This window comes from Lepidochelys kempii, chromosome 15 (assembly GCF_965140285.1).
Source record: "Lepidochelys kempii isolate rLepKem1 chromosome 15, rLepKem1.hap1, whole genome shotgun sequence".
Taxonomy (NCBI): Eukaryota; Metazoa; Chordata; order Testudines; family Cheloniidae; genus Lepidochelys; species Lepidochelys kempii.
Window position 1 is genome coordinate 22,523,614 of NC_136394.1, and position 16,588 is coordinate 22,540,201.

Below are 16,588 nucleotides of genomic sequence, written 5' to 3' on the forward strand. Positions count from 1 at the left end.
TTATATAAACAAACTAGTATCACAAAGTTAGCATACTCAGTGATCTTAAGCCATAAAATTAACCTACATTAGCAGCTGTTCCATTTAGGAACAACTTAAGCATTTTAATTTTTTAAATAAACCAATGCTTGCTGCAGGTCAACATATAAAAAGGTTTGAGTAAATAAACCAGTATGCGCACACATGGATGTGATTAAAGCAAGCTCTACATTTCCTTGAGCATATAAAATCTTCTACATATTTAAGCATGGTGCTGCAAAGATTTATGTGCTTAACTTTATGAACTGGGATTCTCACAGTGTGTAAAGTTAAAGCCTATCAGGCTCTGGGCCTTTTATATAAAAAAGCTGTTTAAATAATAGCTTCAGTAATTAAAGTAATTGTCCTTACCTGGCAGTGCCAATGTAGGATTGTTTAAGCTGAACAACTGACAGCTAATGCTACTTAACAGGAAAATAGATTTCTAGCTAATATTGCTTACACATTATCCAGATCGTATTTGTTTTTGTGGGGTCTTTTACACCACTGCTATGAATATATTTATAATAACTGAGATGAGACATTCTGATTCTTTGGGCATTGATTCTCCAACTGCTTGAGCACTGAAAACTTCAGTGTAGGTTAAACACCTCTATCAGACTTATAAGCTGTAACTGAAATGAGATCCCCTTCAGTCTCTCCTTTCTGAGGTCTTGGCTAGCACCAGTCTAACTTAATGTGTTAATTTAAATCAGTATTTTTAAACTGGAGCAACTGCAAATCCCTGTGTGGACACTTATTTCAGTTTAGCCAACCTTGATTAGGAACAGGTTTAAGCCATTCTTTAACAGGAAAAAAAAAGTGTCCACACAGCCTTTTGAATCAGTTTAAAAGATGAATCAAGTTATACCGATACAGCTACTGCAGAAAGACAAGCTGTTACAGGAGCTGAAGATTTACAAGATTTTTCCAAGGCTGGAGCTAATATTTGGAAGGCTAGCAAAAATCTGAGTAATTTATAAGGCCGAAAAATAATCCCACATAGGAAAGACGAGGGTAGAATATTCTGGGAATTGTTTTTGTGGTTTTTGTGAGATTGGTTTTATCTGCTCCCAATTATCTATCATTTTGATACAACTGAACGCCTTCCATCAATAAAAAAGCAAACACTGAAAGGGATAATAGAAATAGTCATAAAAGGGGATGAATTCCATCAGAAATCACACCACCCAAATTCAAAAACTGTGCTAGTATGTAGATACAGAACATCTATCACACATAGTTATATATATTTTATTGTAATACTTAAATCACAAAAAACTTCAACTTTGTAAGGCTCTGCTGCTGCTTTTGCTTTTCTTTATGTCCCTTTTGTTTCATTCCCCTCAGTACTGGAAGCTAGTAGACATATTACATCTCTATCTTCTACAGTCGAACAGCCCTTTAGAGTCCCAAGTATGTAAGATTGAGTAGGATGTGAACTAACTGCCTGGCATGAAAGTTCTTGGAAAACAAAGTCAATGGACTATTTTTGTGTGTAGAATTAGGCCCTGACCTTGCAAAGGTCTACTCACACGCTTAAGTTTGCAAATACACATAATAACAATGGTGAGCTAAATTCCACTATATTTAACACAACGCAGACTTGAACTATTGTCCACAACTGACAATGTAAAAAGCAAACAAAGGATGACTTTAGGACACAAGAAGACAAAGCCATCATGAAAGTTTTATTTTCATATTTTTTCCCAAAAAATATAAGAGCTTACAAACATGAAACCTCACTAGTTTTATGCTTTTAATCATAATGCTCTTTTCTCCCACATTTTATAGAAAAGTAAAAGGACAAGATAAATGGTAGCATCAGCAATACTGTGTACCTGTACAGTGTCATTAGTCCAAAGATTTCAAAGTACTTTATATTCATTAATGAAGCTTAGGACTTGTCTACATGGGGAAACTGACCAGAATAGCTATTACACTTTAAATTCAAATCCCATCTTATCTTGGACAAGCCCTCTGTGTAGACAAGCCGTTACAAGTGGATAAACAGAGGCACACACTGTAGAAGAGCTAGGGAAAAAATGTTATTTCCCCTTGTCTATTCCCCCCCACTGTTCCTCAGACGTTCTCCTTAATTGCTGGAAATGGCCCACCTTGATTATCACTACAAAAGGTTTTCTTCCCTTCCCACCCCCCACCCCCCTACTGGTAATAGCTCATCTTAAGTGACAGGTTTCAGAGTAACAGCCGTGTTAGTCTGTATTCGCAAAAAGAAAAGGAGTACTTGTGGCACCTTAGAGACTAACCAATTTATTTGAGCATGAGCTTTCGTGAGCTACAGCTCACTTCATCGGATGCATGCCGTGGAAACTGCGGCATGCATCGGATGAAGTGAGCTGTAGCTCACGAAAGCTCATGCTCAAATAAATTGGTTAGTCTCTAAGGTGCCACAAGTACTCCTTTTCATCTTAAGTGATCACTCTCCTTACAGTGTGCATGATAAACACCCATTTTTTCATGTTCTGTTTGTATATAAATCTCCTCACTGTATTTTCCACTGAATGCATCCAATGAGTGAGCTGTAGCTCAAATAAATTGGTTGGTCTCTAAGGCGCCACAAGTACTCCTTTTCTTTTTGCGGATACAGACTAACACGGCTGCTACTCTGAAAACCGGAAAAAATGTAAGAATCCTGATTCCCAGTTCCCTGCCCTTACTAGCTTTTAAGCACTGTGCTATACAAGACACAGATAAAGATATTCCTTTTCTGGAGAGTTAACTTTGTAGAAGACCTATGTAGCACCTACCTTATTAACCTGACGTGCCTCAAGTCTCCCTGATTTAGAGGATGCCATGTTTCTTTTGTGCTTTATTTTGAGGCTGTGTTTACAGTCTGAACCTCTCTGAATGAAGGAATTTCTCAGGGCTTGAGAGAAGCCCCTTGCTTCCAGGGGACTCCATCAGCCCTTGCCCCTGTGAACGGAGGAGGGGGCAGAGGAGAGCGACACGGCGGGGGGGGGAGCCCCCGTGTGAACGGCGGAGGGAGCAGGGGAGAGCGGCGGGGCCCGGGGGGGGTGGAGCCCCCTGTGAACGGGGGAGGGCGGCGGGGCCCGGGGGGGGGGGGGTGGAGCCCCCTGTGAACGGGGGAGGGCGGCGGGGCCCGGGGGGGGGGGGTGGAGCCCCCTGTGAACGGGGGAGGGCGGCTGGGGGGCCCGGGGGGGGGGGGTGGAGCCCCCTGTGAACGGGGGAGGGCGGCTGGGGGGCCCGGGGGGGGGGGTGGAGCCCCCTGTGAACGGGGGAGGGCGGCTGGGGGGCCCGGGGGGGGGGTGGAGCCCCCTGTGAACGGGGGAGGGCGGCTGGGGGGCCCGGGGGGGGGGGTGGAGCCCCCTGTGAACGGGGGAGGGCGGCTGGGGGGCCCGGGGGGGGGTGGAGCCCCCTGTGAACGGGGGAGGGCGGCGGGGCCCGGGGGGGGGGGTGGAGCCCCCTGTGAACAGGGGAGGGCGGCGGGGCCCGGGGGGGGGGGGGTGGAGCCCCCTGTGAACGGGGGAGGGCGGCGGGGCCCGGGGGGGGGGGGTGGAGCCCCCTGTGAACGGGGGAGGGCGGCGGGGCCCGGGGGGGGGGGGTGGAGCCCCCTGTGAACGGGGGAGGGCGGCTGGGGGGCCCGGGGGGGGGGTGGAGCCCCCTGTGAACGGGGGAGGGCGGCTGGGGGGCCCGGGGGGGGGGGGTGGAGCCCCCTGTGAACGGGGGAGGGCGGCTGGGGGGCCCGGGGGGGGGGTGGAGCCCCCTGTGAACGGGGGAGGACGGCTGGGGGGCCCGGGGGGGGGTGGAGCCCCCTGTGAACGGGGGAGGGCGGCTGGGGGGCCCGGGGGGGGGGTGGAGCCCCCTGTGAACGGGGGAGGGCGGCTGGGGGGCCCGGGGGGGGGCGGAGCCCCCTGTGAACGGGGGAGGGGACAGGGGAGAGCGGCGGGGCCCGGGGAGTGGAGCTCCCTGTGAACGGGGGAGGGGGGGTAGAGCTCCCTGTGAACGGGGGAGGGCGGCGGGCGGCGGGGCCCGGGGAGTGGAGCTCCCTGTGAAGGGGGAGGGCGGCGGGCCCGGGGGGGAGCCCCCTGTGAACAGGGGAGGGGGCAGGGGAGAGCGGCGGGGCCCGGGGGGTGGAGCCCCCTGTGAACGGGGGAGGGGGCAGGGGAGAGCGGCGGGGCCCGGGGGGTGGAGCCCCCTGTGAACGGGGGAGGGGGCAGGGGAGAGCGGCGGGGCCCGGGGGGTGGAGCTCCCTGTGAACGGGGGAGGGGGCAGGGGAGAGCGGCGGGGCCCGGGGAGTGGAGCTCCCTGTGAAGGGGGAGGGCGGCGGGCCCGGGGGGGAGCCCCCTGTGAACAGGGGAGGGGGCAGGGGAGAGCGGCGGGGCCCGGGGGGTGGAGCTCCCTGTGAACGGGGGAGGGGGCAGGGGAGAGCGGCGGGGCCCGGGGAGTGGAGCTCCCTGTGAAGGGGGAGGGCAGCGGGCCCGGGGAGTGGAGCTCCCTGTGAACGGGGGAGGGCGGCGGGCCCGGGGGGGGAGCCCCCTGTGAACAGAGCCGGTGCCTGCACTTACTGTATCCTGCCCGCCGTGGTGGCGTTCCCCGTCTGGGCTCTGAGACAGGCCAGCAGGAGCAGCCTCATCGCGGCGCGTCCCAGCGGGCCCGGCGCCAGCGACAGGCGGCTCCCAAGCAGGGCCAGGGCAGGGAGCCACCGGGGGGCGCTGCCATCGCGCCGCAGCCGGCGCCCGGGGCAGCGTTACCCGGCCCGCCGCCGCCGCCGCCGCTGCTGGCTGCTGTCCGGGCCCACAAAGGCACCGCGGCCACAGGAGCCCGGAGCGAGGGTTCCGCCTCCCCCGCGGCGGGACGGAGAGACACAGGCACGGTCCTGCGCCTCCCGCGGGCGGGGAGACAGACCCTCCCTAGCCACCCCCCGCGAGCCCTGGGCACCACGGACAATGCCCGCGGGGCCTCCAGCCCTAACTGCGGGCCCAGGCCCTGTTCTGGGTGGATCGCCCCTCCCCAGGAGGGAGAGAGAGAGACCTGAGGGGGGCTGGCTCCTCTCTAAGCTTCCCAACACTGACCTAGCCTCTCCGGCCAGTGGTCATAACCATACAGCTAAGGAGGACTTGTGGCACCTTCGAGACTAACACATTTATTAGAGCATAAGCTTTCGTGGGCTACAGCCCACTTCATCGGATGCATATAGTAAGAAGACATACATACATACAGGGAGGGTGGAAGTTGCCATACAAACTGTAAGAGGCTAATTAGTTGAGATGAGCTATTATCAGCAGGAGAAAAAAACTTCTGTAGTGATAATCAAGATGGCCCATTTAGACAGGTGACAAGAAGGTGTGAGGATACTTAACATGGGGAAATAGATTCAATATAATGACCCAGCCACTCTCAGTCTCTGTTCAAACCCAAGTTAATGGTATCTTGTTTGCATATTAATTCAAGTTGAGCAGTTTCTCCTTGGAGGCTGTTTCTGAAGCTTTTCTGTTGCAAAATTGCCACCCTTAAGTCACATTAGCCAAGCCATCGGGAGCTTGTTCACCTGCACATCGACCAATGTGATATATGCCATCATGTGCCAGCGATGTCCCTCTGCCATGTACGTTGGCAAAACTGGACAGTCTCTACGCAAAAGAATAAATGGACACAGATCTGACATCAGGAATCATAACATTCAAAAACCGAAGGAGAACACTTCAACCTCTCTGGCCACTCAGTAAAAAACTTAAGGGTGGCAATTTTGCAACAGAAAAGCTTCAGAAACAGACTCCAACGAGAAACTGCTGAGCTTGAATTAATATGCAAACTAGATACCATTAACCTGGGGTTGAATAGAGACTGGGAGTGGCGGAGTCATTACACGTACTGAATCTATTTCTCCATGTTAAGTATCTGCACACCTTCTTGTCAACTGTCTAAATGGGCCATCTTGATTATCACTACAAAAGTTTTTTTCTCCTGCTGATAATAGCTCATCTTAATTAATTAGCCTCTTACAGTTTGTATGGCAACTTCCACCTTCTCTGTATGTGTATATAGATATATTTTCTAAGTATATGTTCCATTCTATGTATCCGATGAAGTGAGCTGTAGCCCACGAAAGCTTATGCTCAAATAAATTTGTTAGTCTCTAAGGTGCCACAAGTACTTCTGTTCTTTTTGTGGATACAGACTAACACGGCTGCTACTCTGAAATGTGTCAATACAGCTAAGGGTAGCATAAAATCCCTCCTTTACCTGTAAAGGGTTAAGAAGCTCAGATAACCTGGTTCGCAAAAAGAAAAGGAGTACTTGTGGCACCTTAGAGACTAACAAATTTATTTATTAACCTGGTTGGAACCTGACTAAAAGGACCAATAAGGGGAGAAGATACTTTTAAATCTGTGGGGGGAAGGTTTTTGTTTTGGGATTTGTTTTGTTTTTGCTTTCTCCGGGGACAAAGAGAGAGACCAAGCAAGTAATCCAGTTCCTACTGAATGATACATCTAAATTTACAGAAATAGTAAGTAATAGAAAGGAAATGCATTTGAGTATCTTTTGTTTTAGCTTGTGAATTTTCCTTGTGCTTAGAAGGAGGTTTATCCCTGTTTTTTGTAACTTTGAAGTTTTGCTTAGAGGGGAATCCTCTATGTTTTAAATCTTTTTACCCTGTAAAATTACCTTCCATCCTGATTTTACAGAGGTGTTTCTTTTACTTTTTTTCCCTTTATAATAAAGTTCTGTTTTTTAAGAATCTGATTGGTTTTTAGTGTCCTAAAAACCCAAGGATCTGGTCTGTGCTCACCTTGTTTACCTATCTGGTTGGTAGATTATTCTCAAGCCTCCCCAGGAAAGGGGGTGAAGGGGCTTGGGGGAATATTTGGGGGAAACAGGTACTCCGACTGGTTCTTTTCCTGAATCTTTGTCTAACTCACTTAGTGGTGGCAGCAGGGAAAGTTTTTAACCTAAGCTGGTAGAAATAATCTTAGGGGGTCTTTCATGCAGGTCCCCACATCTGTACCCCAGAGTTCAGAGTGGGGAGGGAACCCTAACACCAGTAAAGTCAGAGAAAGGGAGACTCCCCCCTGCAGATTCAGGTCTCACAAAGCCAGACTTTCTCTTCACTTGCACCACTTTTACACTGGTGACTTGAATTGAGTTACTCCTGATTGACACCACTCAAAGGCCCTGGCCACACTAGAAAGTTATACCTTTTAACTCTGCCAGCATAGTCAAAGTGGTACAATCTGCCCTAGTTTGGACCCAGCTATATTAGTATAAGGGGGAGGGGAGTGTTACGCACAAAGGAATGCTGTACCAGTATAGGTACACCACACTTGGAAGGCTTTGCAGGTATAGATATATAGGCATACCATATTGGCAAAGTACTTCTTATATGGATTCAGTTTCTAATGGCAAAAGTGGCATAGCTTATTCCAGCCCCCTTGAGTGAACCTGTGTTTACACTAGGGACTTTTGCTAGCACAGCTATGTGGGTCACAACTCAAACCTCATCACACCCCTGACCGACATACATATGCCAGCAAAAGTTTGCAATATAGACCTGACCTAAGTTACCTTTATACTGATATAACTGCTAGGGCTTTTACTGGTATAATTATGTTGGTTTTAAAAAAGGTCACACCCCTTACCTGATCTACCAGTAACGCTTTTCTGTCCTTAGTGAGATTAGAATTAGAACCTGAGAGAGAAACATATGCTTTCTTCCTCACATATGCACACAGCTGACAGACACACACCCATACACACTCATACCCTTACTGCATAAACATTATTGGAGCCAAAACTTTCCCATTATTAGAAGCATTCAGAGCTGGGATTTTTATTTAAGCCTAGCACAAATTGGCATATCCACACTAACTATATATGCTCACATGCATACACTTAAACAGGACTGCCCAATGTGAATGGGTGGGATTAAAATTGAGGCTCCCTCCAAATGAGTGTGATGTGGCAAATTGGCACATATTAACAAAGAATATCCCATTCTTTGGAACAAACTATCCCATTAGGAATAGTTCATCAAACCGAGGGGTGATTTATAAAGGCTACATATTTTCCTTTTATTAACTTTTTTTCCCCATTGTTCTGTTTTGTATGTGCAAAGAAACCAATCATCGGTCAAACAACAGCCCACATAAATACATATCTAACTGTGCTCTGGAATAATATTTCTGTTGTATGTGTTTGCATTTTTTGATATAGTATTCGAATGTGAATGTGTTATCTATCAAGACGAAAACCAAATAAAAAAATTAGTAGATCCAAACTTTCCCAACATTAAGAGCATTTGGATGTGGAATTTTGGTTTGAGCCCATCACAAGTGTAAAAACTGCACCTTTCTTTCAGAAATATTTTCCACAGAATAAATTTCTGAACCTTAGGGGAGGAATATTAGGACAAAGACTTAGGATTTGTCTTCACTACTGTGCTGCAGTGGCTCCAATGTAGCATGTCTGGTGAAGAGGCACTACATCGATGGGAGAGCACTCTCCCATCGACATAATTACTCCACCTCAATGAGGCGGAAGCTATGTCAGCAGGCGAGTGTCTACCGCTGACATAGTGCGGAGTAGACACTGCTTTAAGTTGATGTAACTTACATCGCTCAGAGGGGTGGTTTTTTCACACCCCTGAGTGACATAAGTTACATCTTTCAGAGTAACAGCCGTGTTAGTCTGTATTCGCAAAAAGAGAAGGAGGACTTGTGGCACCTTAGAGACTAACCAATTTATTTGAGCATGAGCTTTCGTGAGCTACAGCTCACTTCATCGACACAAGCCGTAGTGTAAACAAGCCCTTAGAAATCCTGGCCAAAATTATTATACCTCTCAAGAACAAAGGCTTTCTAACCACTGTTTTGGAGAAGTTTTATTTGATTTAAATCTGAATATTCATCTTCAACATTTTTGTCATACGTGGAGGAAAAGTAAATTCCTTGTTTCTTAGAATGTAGAAATCCTTACATGGGAAATAAAGTCCCAATTAGAGAGATGGAATCTTGAATGCTTTCAAAATATAGTGTTCCAGAATAGATCATAAAATAGCTCGCATGGATCCTAGATTTTCAAGAATTAAGATTTCCAGGGTGATGAAGACCAATCAATGGAGTATATTCAGGGAAGTTATAAGCATTTTGTACAGGTGTGCCTGTGCTTTGCTCGCAAATTTCTTTGCATTAATCTCAACGTTCTGAGGTCCGTGGGCTCAATCCTGCAGCATGCTGAAAACCCTCAACTCTCTTTCATGTCAAATAATCAAATTGAAATCATTCACCCATTATAGAAAGCGTTGCTAAGATTCAGGGTGAAATCCTGGCCCTATTGAAGCCAATGAAAATTTTGTCATGCACTTGAATAGGGCCAGGATCTTACCAGCTTTTTATTTTTTTACTTCAGGAGGAGCTTTGCACCTCACAAGATTTGACCCTTGAGGCCCATACTACTATCAGATGTATATGATCTGATGGGTATTCCAATACTTAGATTTACCAAGCCAGCATAAAACAACTTCTTTATTACCTTACTGGTTACTCAGAAGTCCAAACAACACAGTTCCCTTAAAGTGATCCAGCCTCTGGCCTCCATCCAGGTACCTAAGTCAAATATGATGATTTCTGAAAATCTTATTTCATCATATAAAAGAAAAGATTCTACCAATCCCAAAGGATCGGACACATTACCTCCCAGGTTATTGAATATTTCAGATCTTACCCAAATGCACGCTACAGCCAATTCTTATTAACTAATCTAAAATTTATTAAAAAACAAGAGAGAGAGTATGGTTAAAAGATCAATATACATACAGATATGAGTTCAATCCATTGAGGTTCAGATTCATAGCAGAGATGGTGAGCTTTGTAGTTGCAAAGAGTTCCTTTAGAATTCAATTAATAGGTTATAGTCCAGTGTCCAAATATCATATTCAGGGCGTACCAGCATAACTGGGGACCTCAGTCTTGTGACTCAAACGTCCCCTGATGAAGCTTAAGCAGATCTGAGATGACAGAATCAGGACCCAATGGTCCTTTACACAGTTTTCTAGCATCCACTTGACCACACAGTCCTGGGTAAATAATAGGCTTTTGATGTAACCTGCTTTCTAAACACCACCAGTAATTAGTTACACAAATTAACATACGGCAATGTATCCATTAGGCAATCTCTTACAAACTTCAAAGAGACATATAGACAATGACAGTACTTCACCAAAGATTCGTCTAAATGTTAATATTCCCTTTTGATCTCTGAATTAATATAGAGACAGAGAGGAATTGTCCCATTACACGGATAGCATCTAAGATACATACAATTAATATTACCTCTAACTTCTAACAACATAGGTTTGCATTTCAAAGTTCTAGCCTATTTAGCATGCAATGGCCCTAATTAATATTTCTAAGATGTCTTTAAAGGTTGGCTTTGGGTCATTCAGTCTGCAAGCTGTTTAATGCTCTCTGGCCATGAGTTATATTTTGTATAAGATTTGTTGCAATTATATAGCAGGGTAGCTATAATGATTTGCATGGTTATATTTTAATTAGACAACGGCACACCCCCCAACGCAAGATTGGTGCAGAAGGGAGTAAATATAGCTCCTGGATACACCTTAAGGACCTTCCAATATTGATATGAGCTGTGTTTACATTGAATTCTTAGTAAGGCCAAATTATTGATGCCCGCTTTGGCCCAAGTTAGAAACTTAGTCCATACTTTGTGAAACACTTTAGTGATTCCAGGGTTTGGTCTATGTGTTGACTTAACATAGCTATTAATGTTCTTCATTGAGCAATTACTTTGGCATTCAGCCACGAAGGCTGTGAGGAGTTGTACCTCAGTTTCCCCTTTTGCACAGCAGTTTAAGTTTGTAGTGGTTTTCCTGCTGTGGAAAGTTTTAGAACTGTGTATAGGCATTAGCTGTGAAACCAGTGTTCTTACTGAACCAAACAGCATAATCATAAGCGTTTCTATTATGCACCACTTTTAACACATTCAAGGGTTTTTTTCAAAAAATTAGGCACATTGTACATTTTTACAGTTTTTGGTATCGTCAACAAGTTAGTTACAGTTATTACCAATAATATTAACATCAGCTCTATCACAATCATTTTTGTCATGCCAAGCATTTTGTTTAGACAAATCATTCTTTAGGTTAGCTTGTTCCCTATTCCTTTTGAACCTTTGTAGCTTTTTCTTTTACTTTAGGGTTTTCCTTAACATAGGATTTCAGTTTAACTACTTCCTTGGGGTTTTGGTATTTTAGAGATGAATGAGGCAAGTTTTTCTCCCCCCAGTCAGTTAGGTAATTTGCATTAACACTAGCTTGTTTACTAGTTTTCAGATCCTTAACTGTTACCAATTCCAAGGCTGGACTCTATCTTAAAGAGACACCATCCATTTTCACTAGCATGTTAGACTCAAGGTTCTTTTGTCCTTCCTTTACCAACCTCTGCTTCCATATGGAAGTCCACTAAGAGACTACAAGACATATCCAAAATATCTAGAGATGAGAGTTTGCCTGCTCCCCTCTGCATCCTTGTGGGTTCAGTCATAAGGCTGTTCTGCTCTGAAAAACCAGTAACCTGATCTTTCCTTAGTACCTGAGTCACAGACTGCTTACTCAACGAATCAGCATGGAGACATTCCTGTCCCAACACCAGTGTCTCCCCAACAGCTGGTCAAGCTTATGGGGCTCTTTAAACTCCCTAACAATTTTTATTCCATCTTTCATATTTCATCTGAAATCTCCTCAAAGCTATCCACACTGGGTCTTTCTGAAGCAAGGCGAGTGGATTCATACACATTTGAAAGACTTTGGCCATTAGGCACCAACCCACTTTCCTCTGGCCTGGTCTACACTGGGGGGGCTGGGGGGGGAAATTGATCTAAATTACGCAACTTCAGCTATGTAAATAACGTAGCTGAAGTCGATGTACTTAGACCTACTCACCACGGTGTCTTCACTATGGTGAGTTGACTGCTGTTGCTCCCCCGTCGACTCTGCCTGCGCCTCTCATGGCGCTGGAGTACAGGAGTAGACGGGAGAGCGCTCGGTGGTCGATTTATTGCATCTAGACTAGATGCAATAAATCGACCCCCCACTGGATAGATCGCTGCCCACTAATCTGGCAGGTAGTATAGACATACCCTCAGAAGAGAGACTGTTTACTATTAACAATGGCCCATTAAGAGTCAATGGAAACAATACCTTTTCACCCCTACTAGGTTCGGCTATTGACTTGTTACAGACTTCAAAGACTTCACCCAGAAATTCCTTTCCTTCTGCAATATCATGCACTGCAACAGATTACTTCTGAGCTTTTTGGCACAACAGACAACCTCCCAACTCTTTCTGAGTTTCACTTACATCCAGAATAACCTCTGGCCCATCAGGAGAATTTTTACACAACCCTCTTTCAGGTAACCTGCTAGACTTCATTGTCAAAAGATTAGAAGCATTGTCTTCCTTGTTCCAAGTTTCCACACTGTCAGTGGGTAACATAGTCAAATCACCTTATGCTTCCCTTGTGCCCTGTCCATGATACCACCCTGATCAGACAAGGTTGTCATATCTTTACCCAGCAACACACTAGCAACAGGCAAAATAGAAGCACCAGAATCACTTGGTTGCTGGGATTTATTTATGACATTAACTGGATGCAACCCAGTTACAATGTCATTATTCCTAGCAGATACAAATTTAGGACCACTTCCTTCCTGGGCTTTAGTTATATCCAGAACCAGCTCTGGGACAACTGACAAATTCTCAAGTAGCATAAACTGAGAAGCACTTTCTGTCTGCTCCACAAACAAAGAACTAGAGACACAGTCTTTTGCAGCAGACACACTGGTAATCTTAACAGACAAACAATTGGAGATATCCTTTCCTTTGTCCCAGCACCCAGTGCTGATTTCAGGCACATATTTGGAAAGTGGGACAGCTTCCTTACCAGGCAAGTTGCCACTCCCAATAGATAAACTGCTATTCTCCACAAATAGTGTCTCATTACACTGAGCTACTTTAAGCACATCACATTTACCTGGGTCAGGCTTACTTTTACAAACTTCACTAGCCAACAATCTATCGCTCACCAAGACGGTACCCTTTCCTTCCTCAGTTAGGGCTTTAACCTGACCATCAACTTTAATCTGCTCTAGAGAAACATTTCCCTGAGCCTTATCTAATGCCAGATTCACTTCTGAGATACCAGACAGACACTCAGAAATTTCTTCCACATATGCACTGCCTTTTTGTACAGATAAACAGCTATCTTTCTCAGACAAACATTTGGAGAAACCCTCCGTAGGCAAATCCTTGCCCCCAATAGATACAGGTTTAGGATTATTTCTTTCCTGTGACTGGTTTATGTTATCAACTTGACTGAACAAAGCCTTAATATCATCCCCAATCAAAAGATCCATAGGCAATAAATTCCTTACACCAGCTATAACTTCATGTTTAACACCATCCCATTCAAGATGGATTCTGGCTAAAGGCACACTTACAGTAAACTCATAGAGGATTACAATATTTACACTCTGATCTGGTAAGTAATCTTCCTCTTTGACAAGGGTGATGTTAGAAGCTGTAATTTGTCCTAAACAGCTTTTACCATTGACTTTTACATTCTCTGCACAAGTTATCGGGTACCTTTACCTGAGCTCACAGTAAAAGCATTTACATAAAGGGTGGCAGTGTTGGGGTATATTTGGTTACCCTCTTTCTGGTCATAGCAAAAGGTTACATACAGAAAACTGCTTAGAGTCAAACAACATACCAACATTGTTATACACTGGATAGAGTCTATCCCCATCTTTGTTATTGAGAGGAGCTTGCTCTCCAGAATGATACAGTTCCTGTTGTTCCTTTATTCTTTTGAGTTGGAGCTTAAGTCTGTCCACTTTTGCCTTAGCTTCTAGTTCCTGCAATCAAATATATGACACTCTTTGTTCATGTTCAAACTGCTGCCGGTTTCTTACTACAAGCATTTTTGCTGGGTCTTCTTCCTTATCACTGTCAATTAACAGATATTTCAGTTCCTGCTCTGGGGCCTTTTTCTTAAAAGACAAGCACTTCTGTGAACATAGTTCTTCCAGGCTTTTTCTGTCAGGATCTTGATCTACATTAAAAGATTTGGATTCCCCATCAGGCCCAGATTAAAGAATTTTAGGACCCTATGCACTATTGAAATTGCCTCCCACCCCCACCTTCCTTAAACTAGATAGAACACGTGATATACAAGACAATGGGTGCACTAGGCAAAACTTCAGTGTGCTGGCCCCCTCCTGTGCCCGAGAACAGAGGTTCTTAACGTGTTGAGCCTTCTGATGGTTTGATGGTTGTGGTAGAAGTGGCGGGCCAAGCACCAGGTTGCAATGCCACTCACTCAGGTTTGGCCCGGCACCTCCTCCATCATGATGGACAGGAAGCCAGGCCAAATTTGAGGGACTGACATTGTATCCTGGTGCACGGGGTTGCAGCGCCACTCAATTTGTTTCTTCCACTGGCTGGGGCCTCCCCTGAGATGAGGGCCCGTGCAAGTGCACATTGGTTAATTGGTGCCTGTTCCCAATGACAGAAACATTTTTAAAAGAAGGTGGTGGGAAAATATTTTTGAAAGAGAGATGCTGGCTTCAAACAGGAGACAGACTCAAGAAAATGATCAAAATAAAGATGAGTGACGAAGGAGGGGAAAATGGCAGAGAAGGGAAATAGAAACAAATTCAAAGGGGGCCTACTTATTTTATTATTAATTAATTATTATTATTTATTATAGTGCTTACATAGTGCATAGTGCTGTCCAGACCCTCCCTCAAAGAGCTAACAATCTAGAAATCTGGTACCATTAATTATTGCTGTGTCTTTAAAATATCTATATTGATATAAAATGTATTTGTGGCATTCAGACAAAGGGTTTGCTTAACTCTTTGGGGAGTGACTCCTAAATTAGGGTTGCCAACCCTCCCGGTTTCCTGGGAGTCTCCCAGAATCGGGCTCTATCTCCTGGAGGCTACTGAAGCCAATCCGGGAGATTTTAGGCCACTAAAAGTCCATTGGCGCAGCGGGCGTAAGGCAGGCTCCCTGGTCCCGTGCCTCTCCCGGAAGCGGTCAGCATGTCCCTGGGCGGGGTGGGAGGAGGTCTCCGCATGCTGCCGCTGCCCCAAGTGCCAACTCCGCAGCTCCCATTGTCCGGGAACTGCAGGCAGGGGCAGCACGTGGAGCCCCCCTCCCACACCTCCGAGGGGCCGCAGGGATGTGCCGGCCACTTCCGGGAGCGGCGTGGGGTCAGGGCAGGCAGGGAGCCTGCCTTTGCCCCACTGCATTGCAGACCAAGAGCCGCCCGAGCTAAACACCGCCTGGCCAGAGCTCGCACCCCTCATCCCCTCCCGCACCCCAACCCTCTGCCCCAGCCCTGAGCCCCATCCCGGAGCCAGCACCCCAACCCCCCCTGCCCCAGTCCTGAGCCCTCTCCTGCACCCAAACTCCCTCCCAGAGCCAGCACCCCTCACCCCCCCACACCCCTCACCCCTGCTCCAGCCCTGAGCCCCCTCCTGCACACAAACTCCTCCCTCCCAGAGCTTGCACCCTATCCCGTACCCCAACCCCCTGCCCCAGGCTCAGCCTGGAGCCCCCTCCCACACTGCAAACTCCTTGACCCCAGTACATAGCCCGCACCCCAACCTCCTGCCCCAGCCCTGAGCCCCCTCCTGCACCCAAATTCCCTCCCAGAGTCCGCCCTGCTGTCCCAGCCTGGTGAAAGTGAGTGAGGGTGGGGGAGCGTGAGTGATGGAGTGTGGATGGACTGAGCGGGGCAGGGCCTCAGATGTGGCCAGGCAAGGGTGGTTGGGTTTGTGTGATTAGACAGTTGGAAACCCTACTCCTAATTCAAAAGTAAGCAAGCAAGGAAGGAAAAACAATCCTCCATCCATTTATCTCGTGTTGATTAAACTTTCCTGGAAAGTCTTCATAGCCTTCATAGACAGGTCTCCCCTGCTTTGAGAAACTCACGCTTACATCCTTCATAGAATGTTCACTTTCCATGGAAAAAGCATTATTCTTATGCAACACCAATGGTATAAGAGCTTACTGGATGCTACATTCATCCTGAGCATATCCTTATGCAGGAGTTTTAAATGTAAAATGTTCTTTGGAGAAAAATGAAAAATTTCTCTGGTGAAGCCACTATATTTCATAGACAATACCTTCAGTAGATAAAGCTGCTTTTGAATTTCAGTAGGACTGTCATAACTACTTATTGCTCAGTACTGAAGAGACAATAACATTTTTATAATGTGCATCTCTAATATTAAATATGACTATTTCAGTGTTGCAAGATGTTTTTAACAGTTGGTGGATGGGCCAATATAAAATGTCACCTCACTACTGCTAAAATAATTTGTGCAGGGACTAGAATGTGATGGATGTGTATATTAAAATGTGCCCTAATGCAAAGCAATGTTATCTACTTGGTAGTCTCTGAGCAATGCCATTAGAAATTGTTAGACAATGTAATCACACTAGTTGCATCGAGGTGCATAGTAGTAGACAGAATTAGGTAAGTCATGTAAATCTAAAATG

General features: G+C 46.1%; 1 protein-coding gene across 4 annotated transcripts in view; it reads right to left on the minus strand.

Moving 5' to 3' along the window:
* GLT1D1 (glycosyltransferase 1 domain containing 1) overlaps positions 1 to 4,723 on the minus strand; it is a 90,952-nt gene extending 86,229 nt beyond the window's left edge. For all 4 annotated transcript variants that reach the window (XM_073313218.1, XM_073313216.1, XM_073313217.1 and 1 more), the window contains exon 1: positions 4,569 to 4,723. In XM_073313218.1, the coding sequence (XP_073169319.1) occupies positions 4,569 to 4,636 (68 nt within the window). In that variant the 5' untranslated portion in view covers positions 4,637 to 4,723. The remainder of the gene's footprint in view (positions 1 to 4,568) is intronic.
* Positions 4,724 to 16,588: the final 11,865 nt, after the last annotated feature.